General features: G+C 41.3%; 1 protein-coding gene and 1 long non-coding RNA gene across 3 annotated transcripts in view; one reads left to right on the forward strand and one right to left on the reverse strand.

Moving 5' to 3' along the window:
• The window catches only part of LOC133955895 (ADAMTS-like protein 3), a 232,242-nt gene that overhangs the window by 84,324 nt on the left and 127,968 nt on the right, over nucleotides 1-19,950 (reverse strand). For both annotated transcript variants that reach the window (XM_062390903.1, XM_062390904.1), the window contains exons 4-5: nucleotides 11,465-11,592; nucleotides 74-119 (exon numbers count right to left, since the gene is read on the reverse strand). In XM_062390903.1, coding sequence (XP_062246887.1) covers nucleotides 74-119; nucleotides 11,465-11,592 — 174 coding nt within the window. The remainder of the gene's footprint in view (nucleotides 1-73; nucleotides 120-11,464; nucleotides 11,593-19,950) is intronic.
• Nucleotides 1,924-3,178, forward strand: LOC133955884 (uncharacterized). Its single transcript, XR_009920936.1, has 4 exons — nucleotides 1,924-2,146; nucleotides 2,362-2,568; nucleotides 2,672-2,790; nucleotides 2,880-3,178. It is a non-coding gene; the product is annotated as an uncharacterized LOC133955884 (long non-coding RNA).

A 19,950-nucleotide genomic window follows, 5' to 3' on the forward strand; every position in this document is an offset into this window, starting at 1 on the left:
GATTATCTCTTCAAGTTAACAGGTATTATCTTAAAACCATTTTAGAACTAACATTAATCATAAGACGACTCACCGTATTGCTGCAGGTTCTGTAGCGGATGTTTTTGCCATCACAGCTTCTGCTCCATAAAGTAAAAAAAAAAACAGAAGAAATACTTTAAGTACAAAGCAAACCAACTGGCTACTCAGGAAAAGTCGAGACATAATATTTAAGAATACGTCTGAAGAGCATGGAATGGCGAGAAGAGATAAGTTAATACAGACGTAATGGTCCACACTGCATGAAAAGAAGAATTTGTACCAGTTAATGTCGTAGGAAATTCTTGGTGAAATTTCTGTTATCAGTGTCTTGCCTTTTTACAAGCCTGAAAATGTTTGGAGCTGACCCCCCTTCTCCTAAGCCTAGGGGAGGCTTTCACATGCAAATGCAAAAGCTCTGCACTTTACAAATGCAAATCAGGATAGTTTCCCTCGGAGCAGATAACACCTTTTTCTAAACGGCCTGGCCTTAGTACACTAGGCTTAAAATAAATACAAAACCTGAAATTGTAAATTTATCTTAAGTTAAGTAAGTATGCTATAATTAATTACATTGTATACCACGAGCAAAATCAATGCTATGAAAAAGCACATTTCAGCATTTTATTATTATCCAAAACACAATCCTAAATCTCAACCACTACAGAGTGGCATGATTACAGTCACTTTTCAATTGTGCAGGTTAAATGCACAGTGGATGTGTTAACCACACATCTACCACCAATCCGCTCAACAGGAAGAAATGAAGTAATAGAATCATGGGGATTGGTCAATTAAGCACATTTATGATTATTATGATGCATGTGATCTCTGTCCAACTGGCAGTGACAGGGATATTGTTTTTCTTTGCGTATTCAAATGCCAGTTCACGGCACATAACTGGAGCAAGGCCATGGAACTGGTCAGCTAGTTGTTTCAAGTGTTTGGCTCCTCCTCCATCTCATCTGTGAATATTCTCTTTACCTCAGCTACTGCACCCCAGGCTACTGATTTACTTTCATTTCTCTTTTTTCTTTATGAATCTTTTGAGGGTTCTCTTATCAATACTTCTATCCCTTCCAGCTTTTCTTAAGGACTTCTTTCCTTGCATGACCTCAGCAGCTACACTCTCCATCTCTGCGAGGGGTGTTTGGCCCCAGGTTGTCTTCCTGGTGTATAGTTTCTTGGCATGATGGCTTTTCTACAATGTTTATGACATTAAAAATAAAACATTTATAATGTAATATAACCCCACAGCATTTGTCCCACTTTACCCCACAGCCACCGTTTTTGAAAACATCTCTTAGCAATTCAGGCTAATCTTCAGTTAGCATCAATCACATGGTTTTATATGTTGGAGTTTTTCTACCTTATTCAATTTGTTTTGACACAACAGTTTATTAAGTTCAAAGCAAGAAAAAACATACTTTCCACAGCACCAGCACCAACTTCTCCTTCACGGCAAGGGGGGGAGAGGAGGGGCTTTTAAACATAATGGTCAAATGACCACAAATGTGTTCCGTTGCCTAGATACAGGGGTGTCTCACATTACCCCGCTCTCCCCTACTGGCTTTCCATAAAGATATCTGTCCTCCCAAATTACTGGAAATTCCCTCATAATTTTTACTTCTTATTAAACTTTCTCAGTATTCAATTAAAACACTCAACGACTTACAATATGTGCATTTAACTATGAGGGTACAAACACAGAACAGCAGAAATCATGTAAGTACAATAACTTAAAACCAGATAACATAAACTGGTCCTCTCAGTCACATACTCATCCCATATAAAATGTAAATTTAAAAGCTGTTTTAACCGCTGCTTTAAGATGAAAAGGACAGCTTTGTAGCTTTACTCTGAAAAGCGGACGTCAGTCGTTTGCGTCATCACCTGATCTGGATGTCCAATCACAGCCTCGTGAATACAGAGCCTGTCTGCCGTAGATATGCGAGGCTCCTGTTGTTTGTTCCGTACAAGTGACTCTGTTTTCGGTTTTAATAATTTGCTGAAGTCGACACGACGCTGTTTCCCTGGAGGAGAAGATGAGTGCGTGGGAAAGCAAAGCCGAGGGCCCGGTGTGGAGGAGTCGAAGCGGAGAAGACGGATGCACAGTCCCTGAACAAAGGTGATACCCAGCCAACGAGCGAAGCCATTGCTAACTACTAAGCTAACTCAGATTTGAAAAACGTGTGAACATTAGCGCGACAGTTGTTAAAAGTGAAATAAAGCATCAAGTGCTTTAGCGGAACTAGTGCATGTTTAAATATGTATGAACTACTTAAATCGAACAGTTTGTTCTCTGTAAGATTTTTCATAAACGTGGTTTTTGTTTGTTTGTAGGAAGCTCTCCCTCTTCACAGCTGTGATGAAAATGGCCGGCGGAGCGAGGGTATGAATGAAGAAGAGCTGTTCTGTTTAAAATGCATCCTCCAGCTTTACTTTATCTGATCGATTTCATAGTTTTGTTTCACAGCCGGATTCCTGCACACAATGACGCAGTCACTGCACATTACACCGAGACTCGCTGAAAGTCCGCATTTGCAGTGCGTAAGTATGTGTTTAGGATTTTTGCTGTGGATCTTCCAACGGTGATGCAGCAAGGCTATTTCCGTTAATTAATAATAAACTCATGTTACTCATTGTTTTACAGCTGCCTGTACTATGACGTCCTAAGACCCACTATGAGCCGGTATGAAGGAGCTTCCAGTACAACCAAACGGACCTTGCAGCGGCATTGAGGAGTTCAGGAGTCGGCAGAGAAGAAAGAGGGTAAGGTTAGATTCATTAAATCATTTTTCAGATGCATGTAGGTGTATGTTGTCATTGAATTATGCTAATTGTACTGATTGTGTCTACAGCTGATTGAAGCGGGACAGATGACATCGATCCATCCTTCCACAGCCAGGAGCTCAACAACCTGTGTGCTTCAAATAAGACTAGAAGCTACACTGGATCTCACAGCTTCACACCACAGACGTCTACACACCACAGACGTCTACACACTGGGGCAGATTCGGACAGAGTCCCACAAATAACATATGACCCAGAGGCTGCAAAGAGACATTTCAAGCTTCACCTGATTAGCTTTTCACTGGCTAGGCCAGTTGTGTTTGTACAATATTTGTGCTGTATGTAAATAAAGGTTTGACTCAACATATACCTTGTTCATGTTTTTTTCCCTGTACAATATGTTCACATATTACATCAAGCATCACATGAATGAATCTTAATTAACTGCATTGCTTTTGGTAAAGGCTTACAAATAAATTAAATATTATTATATATATTATTAGTAACAACTATAAATTAATTTTTATTATTAATATTGTGTGGGAGGGGTTTACCCCACGTGTGTGCTGCAATGACTAAATGTGACCAATCGCAACCAAACTATTTGGTAGAATAGTTCTTCTACCAACCAATCACGAGTGACTTTCCGGGTTGGTTTCCTCCAATGGTGAATCGAGAGCGGCTCAGAAGGCCTCGCCCGGAGTCAAATGCTAATTAGATAACACCTTGGCTCCGGGTTAGGGTTAGACATCGTACAGATGGTAAATTACCTTACAAATACATTAATTATGGTAGATCTGGAAAAACTGGTTCCACTACACCTTAGAATTGACCCATTCTTCTTAAACTTATTTCAAAATCTGATATTTTGCTGATGACTGTAAAGGGCACTGTCTCCAATAAGAGTTAAGGTCTGGTGAAAAAAATATCTTCTGCGCATTAAACCTGGTTTACTTAAGGCTAAGATTTTGGGGCATTTCATCCCTCCTCTGATTTATCAGATTTTTATTTGGATTTAACTGCTTCATGTGCCTAATGTTCATATTGTTAAGTTATGAACAGCTATTCATGAAGCTCTATACTTATATTCACTCACACTGTCTAGTTCTGTTTCATTTGCTATGCTTCTCTCCCCCTCAGTTTTTCCCATGCAATATGTTCTTTCCCTCTTCCCAGTTTTGAATATTTTCCCTTTTTTCTCACCTTGGTCTTTGATGAGCTTCTCTCAATTTTCTCTGGATCAGACAGTACTGCAGGCAAATTCCTTAAGTACAGACTCAACTTGATAGATGACTACACACATACACAAAAACATACCCATGCACAAAGCCACACAACTGTAAGGTTACAGAATAGCCCACCTGCAGCACACATAACTGAGCCAGCAGCCATCTCAGCAATTCACTAAGCTCCAGCTGGCAGAGTCCAAAATACTTGCACACAAACAAGCACACACACACACACACACACACACACACACACACACACATACAGTGTGTCAGAATAAATTCCCACCCTGTGTGAAATGTGCCATGGCATAACATTCATTTCCCCATGACAGCATGGACACGCTGTTAAACCCTTTCCAACAATAACAACACCCAATCTCTCTGTGTGTGTTAACTGCCGTAAAGTCTACATTTCTCCTGCAGGCTTACAATAACAGTTGACTAAACTGGTAGCAGCTCATTCATGCCAGTGTAAAGTAGGCCTGGCATAATCTGCCATTCAGGGCAGACATGGAGCTGAAAACAACTAAAACCATTCAGCAAGCTCCTAGCTAATCCAGGCCCAAACAACAGCAAGCCACGGCTCCATATTCATGGGACTGTTGGTACATTTTCCCACTAAATTGCACTTACTGTCCTCCAGTTAGTGTAATTTGTGTGTGTAGGTGGTTGAACTTTGTTTTCAGGGTCATTGCAGCTCTGGCCATTAGTCTTCCACTAAACCTATAACACTGACAAGACAACAGGGAAGGTCTCTGGCTTCTTCACACACACAATGTTTTTTCTTTCTCTGAAGAAAAATGCAACAACGCAGTATGTACTTTTGATCACTGTAATGCAATCTGTTTCATTTCACACAAGCAGTATTCTTTCTGTTGGTTGTAACTAACATACATCTAATGAAACATCCTCTGTGATAGTATCTGGGGTCATCGTGTGTTTCAGGTCTTTCAACTTCAGACAACTTTGCCCAGGTGATCAGTTTGCGGCCCCCGTCCAAGAAGCATTACTCCGGGTTCACACCGGACGGACCGGACCGGAAGCCTTAAATAACAGCTGGCTCCCATCCACTCCCATGTTAAACCGTTGTGCTGGTCACACCGGACGCTGAAGCGCTGCATTGCACGCTAAGGCTGCCTAGTGCCGTGAAGCGATCGTTTCGACGTCGAGGCCATTTTTTCCGCTTGAAACAAGTGTATCGCGACAGGAAACACACTGATAAATGATTTTAAATAATATTGATCAAATATTTTATTTGATATAAATTATCAAATATGCATCCCATTGTTTGTATTCCCCTTCTGTTGTCCTGGAGTTTTAATTTTTTACCACTTTTACCAACCACATTATTAAATATCCCCCTCTGCCTGTCCACTACAGCCACACAAGCAGTCACACAGAAGGGTGTGCCTTTAGGCACTCAATAAATTTGGTTATCAAAATAAAATATAAAACATTAATATTTAAAATATTAATATTAAATCATAACTTTAATTGGTTAAAGTTCTCGCGGGTTACCACCCTTCATAGAAGGGAAAAGATTGCCAATTTATTGATTAAGATCAGTCTCATTTAGATCTAGTTCAATTAGAAATCTCAATATTTTACCATTAAAGATTATATAATGAACAATGAAGGTTATGGAGTTCTTAACAGTGCAACGGTTTTTAAAGTATAAAAACACAAGTTACTAAACAATCAAACTAACTAACAAGGAGGTGTGTGAGTGTGTGTGTGAATGTAAATTAGCATGCTTTAAAGAATGGTCCCTAAGATAAGAGCCCCCCCCCCCCCTTCTTCTGAGGTTGCTTTACGGGGGTAGGTTTAACTAGGTGGAGACTATGCGTGTGTCTGTGTAGATGTTAATCAGATAATGCAAAAGTCAGAGAGACCTACAAAGGAGGCCTGTGAAGGGCCTAACTAACAATTACTTTCAAATAACTTGTTACTACAACGTCACAGCATATATCAAACTTATAAACACACACCGATCAAATAAACAGTCTTGCTTAGCGTAGTATTAGTATTATTAAGCCCAGATTATGTTAACAGTCCGAGAGAAAGAGGAAAAGAAGTTGCTGTTCAGTTTGCAGTTCTGTGACGTCTCCTGGCTTTGTGGTCGTAGAGTTCTGCATTCGCGATTCTGTCGAGCCGTGTGCTCAGGTGCTGGTTGAAGTTTTCCTGCAGGACATTGCGTCGCTACGAGGAGTTTTGTAGAGCTTGAAGGGCGAGGAGATTTCCTTGTGAAGGGTGGGCAGGGGAGCTGCACCTCTGACCTCCGGTTGTGGGTTGGATAGAGAAGGAAGCTGGATCAGAGCTTGAGCAGCCTTCCACCCTCGGAGAGATGGAAGAAGAGAGGCTGTAGCAGCCTTCCGCCCTCGGGAGGATTGGAGAAAGAGGAAGATCTTGGGGAGACCTCTCCTTATACTGGCCCCGTTGACCTCACAGGTCTTAGATCAGAGTGACCAATAGGAGTTGACCCTGGTGGTTCTTGACACCTTTGTGTGATATTGCCCAGACCCCAGGACATGCAGCATCCTGATACATCCTCTGGGAGACTTTCTAAGATCAATGGAACCTGTGGCATTTTGGGGGATTGGTGTCATGTGATCACTGATGCTTTAGCATGTTGTGTAGTCAGGCAGTTGTAACACACTTAAGAATACACGCCCTACGTTTTGTATTTATTTTTCTCATAAATAGCAATATGTGGAGTCATACTTTCAATTTTGTAAGTTTTTATTTCATCTAATAATCATAGTAGCGGGTCACCTAAAAGTATCCTTGGTTTGGAATCAGTATGTCATCGACATGTTCTGGTTTGCTTGTTTAAGTAAATTCAAAAGGACCATTAAATCTTAACTTGCACTTCATTTAATTGTTTTTTGCTAATTTTGAACATCAACTCATTGTCTTATTGTCTGATGCATTAGTTTACTTGTCCTGGACATTCTGCCACTGCAGGTAATATATCATATTTTTATGTTGAATTACACTTTATTTCAATGTTTTCCTTTCATCTTCTCCCTTACTGTCACAACTACTACCCTAACGTACAAAAGGACTGGTTCATTACCAAACTAAGATCTTCATGCACCCTAAGTGTTAGAGATGCTATAACTGCTTCTGAGGGTTTGAGGGTTGTTACTCTGCTCTTTGCCAACCTCTGCTTGCTTCAGGAAGCGTGATCACATTTTAAGCTTTTTTCATGTTTTTACAATTTTTTTTAAAACTTGTTTAACTGTTAAACTTGAACATGTTTGTTCTCTAATCCGTCTGCTTCCCGGTTTTTCACTAAGAGAACAAGTGAAGGTGGACCAATAACAACTAGTCTCAGATGTCTATACACATAAGACATTTGATCAACTGTTGCTGTAAATACTGAATACTGCAGCTATAAGGTACAGATCTATAAGTAAGCACCAACATGATGCATTGAGCACGCCTCATCTACAGCTCTACTCTGTCATGAAAGTATAAAAAAAATCTCATCAAACAGCATATTGACATAACAAGCACATGCTCTGAACTTATTTTATTTTTATTTGAAGAGGTACAAAGTAGCAATGGGACAATATCCATTTACCTAAAAGCATTCTGATTGTGATTTACACGTTGGTTTGTGAATCAGAAGCACTCTGTTGTCTGTAGATAAGAATTTGACAGCTGGGAAAATAAATAGGGATAATTACAACTTGTGGTTTGACTACATTTGAAAAACTGAGGAAAATAAATTCTTACAGCCAGTCAGGAGACAGATGCTGATATGTTAATAACTCACAATGATATAAGGAGTGAATGAATTACACTTAGAGCTTCGCACATTTAACACTGGAGAAGAAAAGACAACCGCGAATGTGAGGAACAGACTGGAACATGGTGTGTGTGATTTCGGGGTACGTTTATTTCCTTGCAAAGTTTAAAGCAAAAACTTGAAAATGATTACCTACATTTAATTATGGAAAATAAGGCACAATTGATGAGTTTAAATGTAGATCTCACTTTTTTCACTGTAAAATGAAAAGATAACAGATACAGCTTTATTTCCTCACATGCTTTTGTCAGTACATGTGTTAGATAGTGATGCAATTAAAATCATTTGTATATGAATAGAACCACAACACAGTTTAAACGTCACTTTACGTTTCTTTTCATATACAGGGAAATGTTCATGTCTTTTCCATTCCCCCCATTTAAATCAACACATCACTGGACTTTATTTAAAGCATTTGGATTATTTTATTGCATATTTCACGCTTATTCTAAATGTATTATCTTCATTGTGTATCTTATTTGACTGTTACAAGTTGAAGCCTGCCTTTGGTCTGCTGTGTACCACAATCATAACCTTGACTTTGAAAGTAAAGTGAAGAAAAAAATATTTTTTAGATGCTTTTATCTTTAACTTTATACCAATTTCGAGAGAACCCATAGCCAAGATGTGTGTGTGTGTGTGTGTGTGTTTGGACGCACACGTTTACGTACACGCATGTCTATCAATAGTTATGAGGGCCAATTTTGGTAAAATACCATCATCGTGAAGACATTTGGGCTTGTCCTTATAGATTCAATGGGTTGTTTGAAGGTTAAGACTTGGTTTAAGGGTCAGGCATTTAGTTGTGATGGTTAAGGTTAGGGTAAAGGTCTAGGAAATGGATTACGCCAATGAGTGTCCTCACAACTATAGAGAGAGATGCGTGTGTGTTGTAGCTGGATTTTCACTTTAGCCAGATGAGTCCTAAGAGGGCAATAAAGATGATGGTAACCAACACACAAGACAAACAGAGATATACACAAACATATTTATATATACACATATACATGTGTGTATTTGTATCCTTTGTGTTGGTAACAGTGATCACAGCTCCAGGCATCTGGAAATGATTCTGGAAATCTTTCTCCTGATTTGTTTAGACTTCCTCCGCATTGGGAGATTCACACTCTAAAGTCATTAAAAAAAATTCTCCCAAAAAGGCAGCTGTCCCACAAGTGTTTGTCTTTGAGTCTGTGTGAGCTTCTTACTGGCAGCAACTACGATCTCTGGACACAATTAGTGAGGCCCGGTAGTGTCTCACACACACACACACACACACACACACACATGGGCGTAGCACAAGATTCTGGGCAACATTCATAGCACAAGCAGTCTCTGTGGGCCTCCTTCCTCTTGATTCATTAAGACCCTCATGCATATTTAAAAAAAAATATCACCAAATAACAGTCAACTGTAAAAATGTATCTGTAGTGTTTGGGAGGGTAGTCACTAATGAACACTACATACCAAATTTAGTATAAGTAAATATGAAATCAAGCCGCATCTCAATCCTCCTTTCTCAGACTTTTGCCTACTGTTACCTTACCTCTCTCTCTCTCGTGAATTTGTGTTCATGTCATCATAACCAGTGTATCTGTATGGTATAAAATAAAATATGATATACTATAATAAATAATAGATAAATACTATACTATAATACTATCATGTTCAGTCTACTGTTTCAGTCTCTTCAGTTACAGTTTATATTTATGATGGAAAATGGGATCAGCAGCTGAAACAGAGAGCTGCGACCTAAGTTGACACGGTCTTCAGGGTCTCATTAACATCTGTCTCTCAACACTGGTAACTCTACAACTCACAGGAAGAAAAAAGCAACACTCGCTTAGCATTAGATCAGAAAAACCGAAAGGCCACTTTGTATTTTCTCCTCCATTATCTTTCTTTGAGTACCTCTCGTATCAACTCATAACCACAAGGTGCCAATTAACAAGCTCTAGCTCTGCTGTGTTTATTTACTATATCGGTGGTTTATCAGCAGTCAGTAAAGTTCCAACTCATGTCGTTGATGGCCAAAGGGTGAAAAGTTTCAGCAGTGGCATGGAGGTTTAAAGTGAGACTCATTTGTAGTCAGAAATAATGGAGACAAATGTGTTGTAGAGAAGGTTGCAACAGGGCAAAGTCTGAAATAGATTGGCTGTGATGACTTCAGCAAGAAGCAACACAGCATATCGCTGAGCAGAGACAGGCTGAGACAGACAGTGGAGGCAGACAGCCGGATTTGGCTTTTAAAAACTGCAGGGATTTGAAACCTACACACTTGGTGTGTTTATCAGTGTGAGGAACATACAGGACACACCCAACGCAGACCCCGCCTTCCTGACTCCCCAGTATCCCATCCAGAGCGACCTGCTTTTCTTGGAAACACAACTGTTTTCAGTAGATTGTTTTCAGTGGCGTTGACGACTCAAGACAGTATGAGTTGATACATTGTCGTTGATTTCTCAGACTAATTCATGGATCTTGATCATAAACTTTTGGGATTTTTGCACTACTGATACTGTTTTCAATTTGGTGAAGATTCAAATAGAAACCCAGATCTTGTGATTTAAATAGGCTTTCATAATGGGACTTAGTGTTCTAGATTAAATTGTTTATAAGGTGGTCAACACTGAGGACCCCGGCCATTTGGAGGGCCCTCTGTGTTTAGGGGCTGTGGGGTAGTTTTGACAGGTTAGTAATTGTAATGGAAAATTCCGCTGACCAGTGTCTAAGGTATTGGAAATCCCCTTACTAGGTGTCTCACTGCTGTGATACTGTCTACCTGACAGGATGGAACCCTTATTTGGTGATGTTTTTCTTTTAATTGGTACCAGGGACGGTAGGGTGAGGTTTTTCCTCTAACTGGTACCGGGGACGGACGGACACAGCAGATAAGACATAGATGATGATCTCATGTCTTTCATGTCTTTGAGGTCTTCTTTTTGTTATATCATCTCTCATGTAACACCTCTTTGTATAAGTTCTGACTTATGTGAACCTGCAGCCAGTTGTGTTGTGGTGATTCCACTTTGAGCACCCATGCTTGTAAACTCTGCAGAGCTTATTATTATAAAGATTAAAAAGCAACTCTGAGAATTATATTATTTCAAATCTCAAGATGAATTTCCATCCCATAATTCAGCTGTGTGGTTTGATTGTAGGGTTGCTAATCTGATTTGTTATGAAGTTGATGTTTTGGATTTGTCTTTGTATATCTTTTTGAGTTGTTTTTATTACTGTAATACACAAAAGGAAATGTACCTTCTCTATAGGTTATTTTCATCTTGTCTCATTATTTGATTGCTCATGTTTTTTCATCAGACTATTATATCACCATGTTTGCAAATCACAGCAATTATGTTGGAGGGAATAATTAAATCATCACAGAGAGGAATTGTGGCCAGATCAATACAAATAAGCATAAACATCTTCTTAACATAACAATTCAGCATTATAGCTCTCTGTTGAAAATGTCATGGTGAGCAGATTTGTTGGATTTGTCGGATTCTGGATTTTTTCTTATTTAATGTATTGAATTCTTCCATAATGCAATCCAATATTTCGAACATGCGGTCGAATTGTGTCTTATGAGTTGTTAAATGAGGCTTACCCTCCGTTGAGGCAACGTCGCAGAGAGTAGGAGGCTCCTCCACCGCAGGTCCGAGAGCAGTCACTCCAGGGGCCCCAGGCATCCCACCCAATGTCCCTGTCCTCATCTGAGCGGGTCATTCTAGATGCCTACAGACAACACAAACATCACTTACTACCACCAGCAGGTTGACAAAGTCTTGACAATTAGGGTAATCCCAGTGGCTGAGGGGTAGAGTGGTCGTCCTCCAACCAGAAGATCGGCAGTTTGATCCCAGTCTTCCCCATCTGCATGCCTAAAGGCCGAATTATACTCGTGTTGCACGGACGCACGCATGCACGCAAGACATCCCGTCCGGAGTCTAGTTTCCGGTTTCATGCCCCACAATACGCGGAAATCACGGAAGATTTAGAAGAATGAATATGGACCAAATAGAAGAGCACTTGGCAGAAGAGATCCGAAAGTATGACCACTTGTATAACCCGTCACTGACTGGCCGATTTGTCTGCCAGAAATAGGCTATGAGGAGCCGGAGTGGCGATGTAAATAAACAGTCGACGACGAAGAAGACGTCTCTTCTTTGTGTGTTTTGTCTTTGAAAAAAAAACGTTACTCGGCCTAGTGTTCTGGCGGTGAATTGCGTTGCAACACGCACAGCACGTTAGAGAAGTATAAACCAAAACGAGTCCGTCGATGCAGCTGCGTGGCCTTCCGCGGTTGCAGTCGCAGGACTATAATTAGGCCTTGAGTGTTCTTGGGCAAGATACTTAACCCTGAATGGCCCTTCATAGAAAAGTGTTGCTTAGTTGCACTGTATGAGTGTTTGTTTGAATGGGTGAATGGCAAACTGTAATATAAAATGCTTTGAGTGGTCATCATGATGACAAAAGCACCCAAAAAAATACAAACCATGCATAATACTTAGCAATTATAGGATGGGCTGCTGTTACCTTTACCTAATACCCTGTGGATATCACCGCCTTTGGATCAAATTTTTACTTTGTCCTTTACTAAGTATTATGGACAATTTGATGTTGAGCAATGACACATTTCTTGGTTAATTTGTGGAATTAACGCATGCGCAAAATTACCCACTCTATGTATCCATACCTGCCCCCATTCATTTGCTCAGAGCGACGCGAGCAGTGAGATCAGAGCTCGTTCACGTTAAGCAGCCAGTCAGTGTCTTTGTAGAAGAACAGTGGAAACAGTGAAACACAGAGTTTCTCTGGTCAAAGCTGCTCAGTGAGCAGTCAGCTCACCGAGCTGGAGTCAAATCAAATGTGAAAAAGATGGCTGACATGCTTGACAGTTGAATTAGAATTGAAATGAATGGAGGTCTTTGTATACTGTTTTCTTGCTCTTTTGTAAGAAAACCACCAAGCTGCAACAGCCTCCCTGCATCTCACAACCCTCAGACCTTTCCTTATCTCCTGTGTTAAAAACTTAGATATGAGAGGGGATTGATGGTGAGAGTGACTCTAATAGAAAGAGTGATGGAAAGAGAGAGCCTTTTCCTGGCTGTTGGTCACCAAAAATAGGAAAATTGGCTTCCCCTGGGTAAGTGATGTCACCCCAGACCCTATGGTGCCAGTTTGTGTGTGTGTGTGAGAGAGAGAGAGAGAGAGAGAGAGAGAGAGAGAGAGATAGAGATAGAGAGAGAGAGAGAGAGAGATGAGTGTCAAAAGTGTTCCAAGTTCTGCCCTTCAACCTGTGTGTCACTGTCAAAGGTAAATATTCAGTGCACAGATTTATACAGTTTAGAAAACAGTTTTTCCTGGAGAAGTGGGAGCACAGGCCCTCCTCCAAAACCCTTTCTTTCCATGTCAGTGGATCTCAGCACACAGAAACTCTAATTCCTCTGACAATGTTATTTATGCCTGGTCAACCATAATTAACATTTCCGACATGCTTCCATGGGTTTCATTTAACCCTGCCTCCCAGGCCTGGATCACTGGCTGACCTTGGAGGAGGCATATTGGAAGTCGAGCAGTCTTCAACCTTGCTCTGTTATACCCACACAGATGAGATCGATCTGTGTGTCTTGGACTGCGGTGGAACTTGGTATTCTCTCGCTTTTCTCTGCAGCATCTAAAGAGACAGACTGATCCGCTAGAGAGGAATTAGACACGTTAGCACTCTGCTAGTAGGATAAAACCAACTTTTGTTGTCGAGCTCAGCCATCGCAGACCTCCAACAGTAATACCATCGGCATGAGGAGAATCTGTCCAGCCAAGGCTTTTCTGGCCCGGATGGTCAGCCAGGCCTATTGTGTGAGCTCTGCATAGTTCAGTATCAGCAATCTGTGTCTTCTGACAACACAGCTAACCTGGACATGCAGGTTTAAGTTTGGTATGCAAACATAGTTCTGCTACATGCATTATGATATAGATTGTGAATGATTGGATCAGATGACCCAAAGTATTCAAATTAAAGAATGTGAGGTGTAAAATAGGGCAACATTAAATGGTTTCAGTAGGCTATCATAAAAATGGTGCTTTATTTTCTCACACCACTGTGGTTAAGGTTTTGATGGATTATTTTGGTGATGGCTGGGAAATATTATAGTTTGTGTTAAATGTTGCTTTATTAAAATAACTACTAAAAGTAGGAAAGATCCTGGTTTTAATGGAAACATGTGAACTGTTAACAAATGGGAGTGATTATAGGTCTCCTTTTTAAATTACATGTCCCCTCCAGAGTTCCTGATCATGCTCTCTTTTTTTTCTCTTGACTTATAAGATAATTGTAAATAATTAGGAAAAACATTAGTTAATCTTGCATTTACAACAACCCTGTACAAAGATCTTGAAGAAATTGACAACATTTTTGTCTCTGACGAAAGCTTAAAGGAATACTTCACCCAAAACATTTTATTCAGTCAGATTGGATACAATCTCTCTCTAATGTGGTGGCTTACTTCACTGTAGGTGTGTGCCTATGGATTAGATTTTGATCCATATTGTTATTGCAAACTGATAAGAAAAAGGAAGGAGTATTTCCCCATTGCCCTTGGAAGGGTCCACAATTCAACCATTTCTACTGGAAAGTTTCTATGAAGCTAATCCGCATTAGTGTTCACTGGCAACATTTAGTTCTAGTTATAAGAAAGCAGGAAGAGGTCCAAATGGTGCAAAACAAAATGAGAAAAGGGATGCCAGTTGTAGATGGGCACAAAAATGATAAGCCTTTTATAAAATTACAATCAAATCTCATACAACACTAAAAGTGTTGAAATCCTTAAAGACCATACCACACATTTTAGATCCTCAAAGGTAACAAATGTTATTAAAACATTGAAAAATGCATGCCCTGTATGGTTTCCATTCAACTATTCCTACATTTGAGCCATACTTTAGTATATCAATGTTAAGTCAATCATCAAGTATGATTCTTCACAAGATGATTGAATAGCTCCCAAAAACCAGAGCCACTAAACCTTTTTCACCTGGGATTAGATGGGGGCAACGATTGTCGAAACCAACAGTCAGATACACCAGGAGAGCCAGTGTGAAAATGAGGGTGTGGAGTTGGCTCACTGAGGACCTCCAGGTGAACCATGGAGAGGGGATTGGCATAGCTGAGACTAGTTTGCCATTTAATCTGCCCCATCTCTATGACAAAATGCTTTGTATCCCACCTCGTAGCGAGGCCATTTGGATAAAATATAAACACTTCAGTGGTTATATTATGATTGTTAAGCCTTTATGAGCCACATACACACATTGAAGAGCCTGAAATCCTGAGAAATTCGAACATCTGTTAAATTTCAATATCAAGTTTAATATGAGGACACAAACAACTAAAGTCTGGCATTATGTCTCTTCAAAATGATACTTCCTGGTACAAAGTAGTTTTATATGAATGTAAATTATATCAGAAATGCCAGCTTCCTATCCATTTACTCTTTCCATCCCTGTCTCCAAAGATATGAAGCATCTGAAATAATCCTGGCAGAAATGTACAATACTCCATTCAAAGCTTCCAGCAGGCTGACAGTCTGAACACTGATTCTACTCTCTGTTCCGTCTGTAATGTGGGCCCAGTCTTTCTTCCCCCTGGGGCTTGATGAGGGCAGCATTTGCCTTTGTTACATCGAGACTGGACTATTGTAATTCATTATTATCAGGCTCCAGCAGGAAGTCGTTAAAGACTCTACAGCTTGTCCAAAATGCTGCAGCACGTGTCCTGACGAGAACAAAGAGAAGAGAGCACATTTCTCCAATATTAGCATCGCTACACTGGCTTCCAGTTAAATCTAGAATAGAATTTAAAATTCTCCTCCTCACCTTCAAGGCCCTTAATAATATAGCGCCTTTATACCTTAAAGAGCTGTTAATACCTTATAAACCCACTAGAGCACTCCGCTCCCAGAATTCAAGCCTACTTGTCGTCCCTAAATTCTCTAAAAGTAGAGTAGGAGCCAGAGCTTTTAGCCATCAAGCCCCTCGGCTGTGGAATAATCTACCACTTTCAGTTCGGGAGGCAGTCACCATCTGTTCGTTTAAAAGTAGGCTCAAAACCTTCCTTTTTGATAAAGCTTATAGTTAGAGCTAATTAGTGGCCAGAACGTTACTTGTTCTATTTTATGACACATGACACACGGAGCTTCTCTTTCCAGCTTCTCCTTCCTCTTCTCCATCCCTATCCCCCTTCCCCGGAATCCCTTTGCTTTATCACCCGCAGATCCAGGGCCTCTGTGGCCGCACCATGGATTACGGTTTGTGGATCGCGCACCGGGGGTCGCGGTGTTGGATCCAGTGTGGCGGATTCTGAGTCATGTGGGCTGATCGTGGTGCTGGTGGCGGACCCTGTGTCGCGTTGGCATTGGGCACGGGTGGTGGACCAGGACCGCAGTGGTGGCTTGTGATGGGTCCTCCTGGTGGGCGGCGGTGGACGGTGACTGAGGACTGAAGTGGCGTCTGGTCTGGATGGTGGATCGTGGTCTAGATGGTTGCTGAGCATGGACTGTGCTTCATCAATGCTGCTAGAGACTTTGATTATTGATGATGTTCTCCTGCACGTGGCATCTATTGCACTTCTGTCCGTCCTGGGAGAGGGATCCCTCACATGTGGCTCTCTCTGAGGTTTCTACATATTTTTACCCTGTTAAAAGGGTTTTTTGTAGTTTTTCCTTACTCTTGCTGAGGGTTAAGGACAGAGGATGTCACACCCTGTTAAAGCCCTATGAGATGAATTGTAATTTGTGAATATGGGCTATACAAATAAAATTTGATTGATTGATTGATTGATCTTGTCTGTCAAGTGAACAGACTCAAATCCAAGGTCTGAGTCAGTGGTAATAACCTACATTAATTTAGATTCTGTCTGGTCTTCAGTGCTTTATATTAATGACTCAATACATCTCCACATGACAGGTAATCTCTCTGAAGTTATAAACAGGCAAACCAAAAACTCCACAGAGCAATGTTACTTCAAGGAACACATGACTGAATAACTTTTTTTTTAATTTATTCATTCATTCATATATTGTAGTATGGATATAAAACAAGTATCTGCTGGACTCCTTTGACCTTTGAGTCTGTCTCAGTCGTATGGCTGCCAGGTCAGACTATGAACTCATTATAAACCACTAAGCTCATTCACTGGCTGATTGCAGCAGAACCCTCACACTATACAAGACCTGGCCTCCAAATGTCATGACAACTGTAAAAAACCCAAGTACCTAATCAGCAACACACTGTGGCCTTCAGACACAACACTGAGCCGTTAATCATTCTTAGGAGAACTTTACTGAGCACAGCCAATATGGTGAGCTGGGCACATGTTCCTTTACAAGATCCCAAACAATATTTCTCAATTACAACATGTGACACATAGCACCAGGAATACATTGGAAGGCTCTAGAAAAAACCTGCATTGAATCAAACTGTCAAATAATTTAATAACTTAATACTGACCAAGTTAAAAAGTCATCTCTCTACCCAGCTCTAATTTGGACTTGCTTTTTCAAACTTTAACACAGCCTATATTTTAGTAATCTGAGTTTTTAACTGGGGATGATGGGATAATGCAATCATTTAAGCTATTGTTTGTAGGTATAGGATGAACCAGAACTTTAATATCACACTCATGTTGCCTAAAAAGCTCCTACCTGGGTGGTAAGTAAATCAAATGAAATCAAATGAATTGTGCCCGGTCCTGAATGACCCACTTCCATGAGGGGTGGTTGGTCCTCACCAGAAATGTCAAAAATAACCGTTCTCAAACTTTTGAAACGATTCAGCGCCGTCTGGCATTATCCTGCATCAGCCAATCAAACAACTGCCGATGCACATTCAATGATAGAATACTCTGCAATGGAAGCATAGCACAAGCATTAAAGCCAATGGATATTCATTCCTAGACACTTGTGTCAGGGTGTGTTATTGCCACACCCTGATACCAGAGTGGGCAACTGTGCCAGTGGAGGTGCCTCTGGAGAACCCACCTGGAGGAGACGAGAGAGGGGGAGAGAGACAACACACTGCACGTAACACCCCCTCCCATAAGAACAAGCCACACCCAGTTAATTAATCACACACTTCACCATATCACCACACACTTTCACAATTTGCCTGGTCTCACCCACGGGATAGGGCGTCAGCTACCACATTGTCTGCTCCTCTCTTGTGTCTTATGTTAAGGTTGTAGTTCTGGGCCAGGAGAGCCCAACGCATCAAGCGCTGGTTATTGTTGTCCATCTGTGCTAGAAAAACAAGAGGGTTACGCCGGGTTCACACCGGACGCGGAAGCGAGGCGTAAGCGCAGCGCCAATCCTCTGGCTCCCATCCACTCCGATGTTAAATCGTTGTGCTGAACACACCGGACGCTGCCTCGCGCCGTGCAGCGATCATTTCGGCGTCGAGTCTATTTTTTCCGCTTGACGCGAGCATATCGCGACAGGAAACACACTGAAAAATGATTTTAAACGATATTGACGACATATTTTATATAATATAAATGATCAAATCTGCATCCCATACTTTGTATTCACCCTCTGTTGTCCTGGAGAGCCAACATACACCTCAAAATGTTGCAGGGCAAGGAGCATGGCTAACGTCTCCAACTCAATAGTGGCGTAATTCAACTGATGTCGCTTGAATTTGGCTGAGAAGTAGCATACAGGGTGACACACATCACCACCATTGTCCTGCAACAGCACCGACCCAGCTCCCGTGGAACTGGGGCGGTGCTGAAAAGGTGCTGAAAAGTCAGGCGCTGCCAGCACAGGAGCACTACAAAGGAGAGACTTTGCAGAATTAAAGGCATGTTCACACTCAGAATTCCACACAAACGGAACCAGAGGACTACACAACTTGGTAAGGGGAGAGACAACCACCGAGAAGTTTTTGCGGGGGAAAGGAAAATAATCTGATACAATAACAGCATTGACCTTGCGAAAATCAGTACAGAAACAAGGAGTTCCGTCCGACTTAGGTGCCAATAAACATGGAGAACTCCAGGGGCTGCAGCTGGGCTTTGCAAAACCATTGTCTACCAGTTAGCTGACCTCTTTCTTCATGCCCCTCTCTTAGCTAGCGGACAACAGTAAGCATAATGTTTAATAGGGGGTAGCATTACCCACGTCAATATCATGCACCAGAACATTTGTGCAAGACGGCACGTCCTTCACCACAGAAGGATATGTGTGAAGCAAGTTAATCACATCCTATCTCTTATGTGCAGAAAAATAACACTACTGCTTGTTGATGGTAGACAATGTGAATTAGCTAGCCTACCACACTCATCAAAGGGTTGCACCAAATCGGACTCCAGCTAATCAGGTTGAACACATGCGAGAGAAGCGCCCACCACAGCAATCTCAGAGGTCCTCTGTGGCTTCTCCTGATATGCTTCTCTGGAGCGAAAAAGTTTCAGCATGTTAATATGACACAAACAGGTTTTCCGTCTATGCTCAGGCGTGCCTGTGTCCTAAACTTTACTTTCCACCACGAAAGGACCTGAGAACCGGGCTGTAAGAGCAGAACCAGGTGTGGGCAAAAATACCAACACTTCATCACTTGGCTGAAATTGTCGCTTAACCTTTCTCTTGTCAAACCGTTCTTTCCTCCCGACCTGAGAGGAAGCAAGTGACTCTCTGGCCAGTTTGATGGCATGGTGTAGCCGCTCCCTACACTGAGAGACAAATCAAGCACATTAGTTTTGGGACGAGAACTGCACACTAGCTTCTCCTTTAACACTTTCAATGGGCAACGCACATTGTGACCAAAAACCCAGGAAAGAAAATTGGTTCCCTGATCCTTTTGCATGGTCTTGGCAATCCGTAGTGAAAAACTTAACCAGCGCTTTGGTGACTGCTGGAGCAGTTATTGTTAGTAGGGTGATTGCTTCAGGAAAACGGATGGAGACCCACATCATGGTGAGCAAAAATGTATTCCCTGACTTGGATTTAGGCAATGGCCCTACACAATCAACAAGGACACGCTCAAAAGGCTCACCAACAGCAGGTATTGTTTGCAGAGGAGCACGGGGCACAGGCTGAT

The sequence above is a fragment of the Platichthys flesus genome, chromosome 1 (assembly GCF_949316205.1).
Source record: "Platichthys flesus chromosome 1, fPlaFle2.1, whole genome shotgun sequence".
Taxonomy (NCBI): Eukaryota; Metazoa; Chordata; class Actinopteri; order Pleuronectiformes; family Pleuronectidae; genus Platichthys; species Platichthys flesus.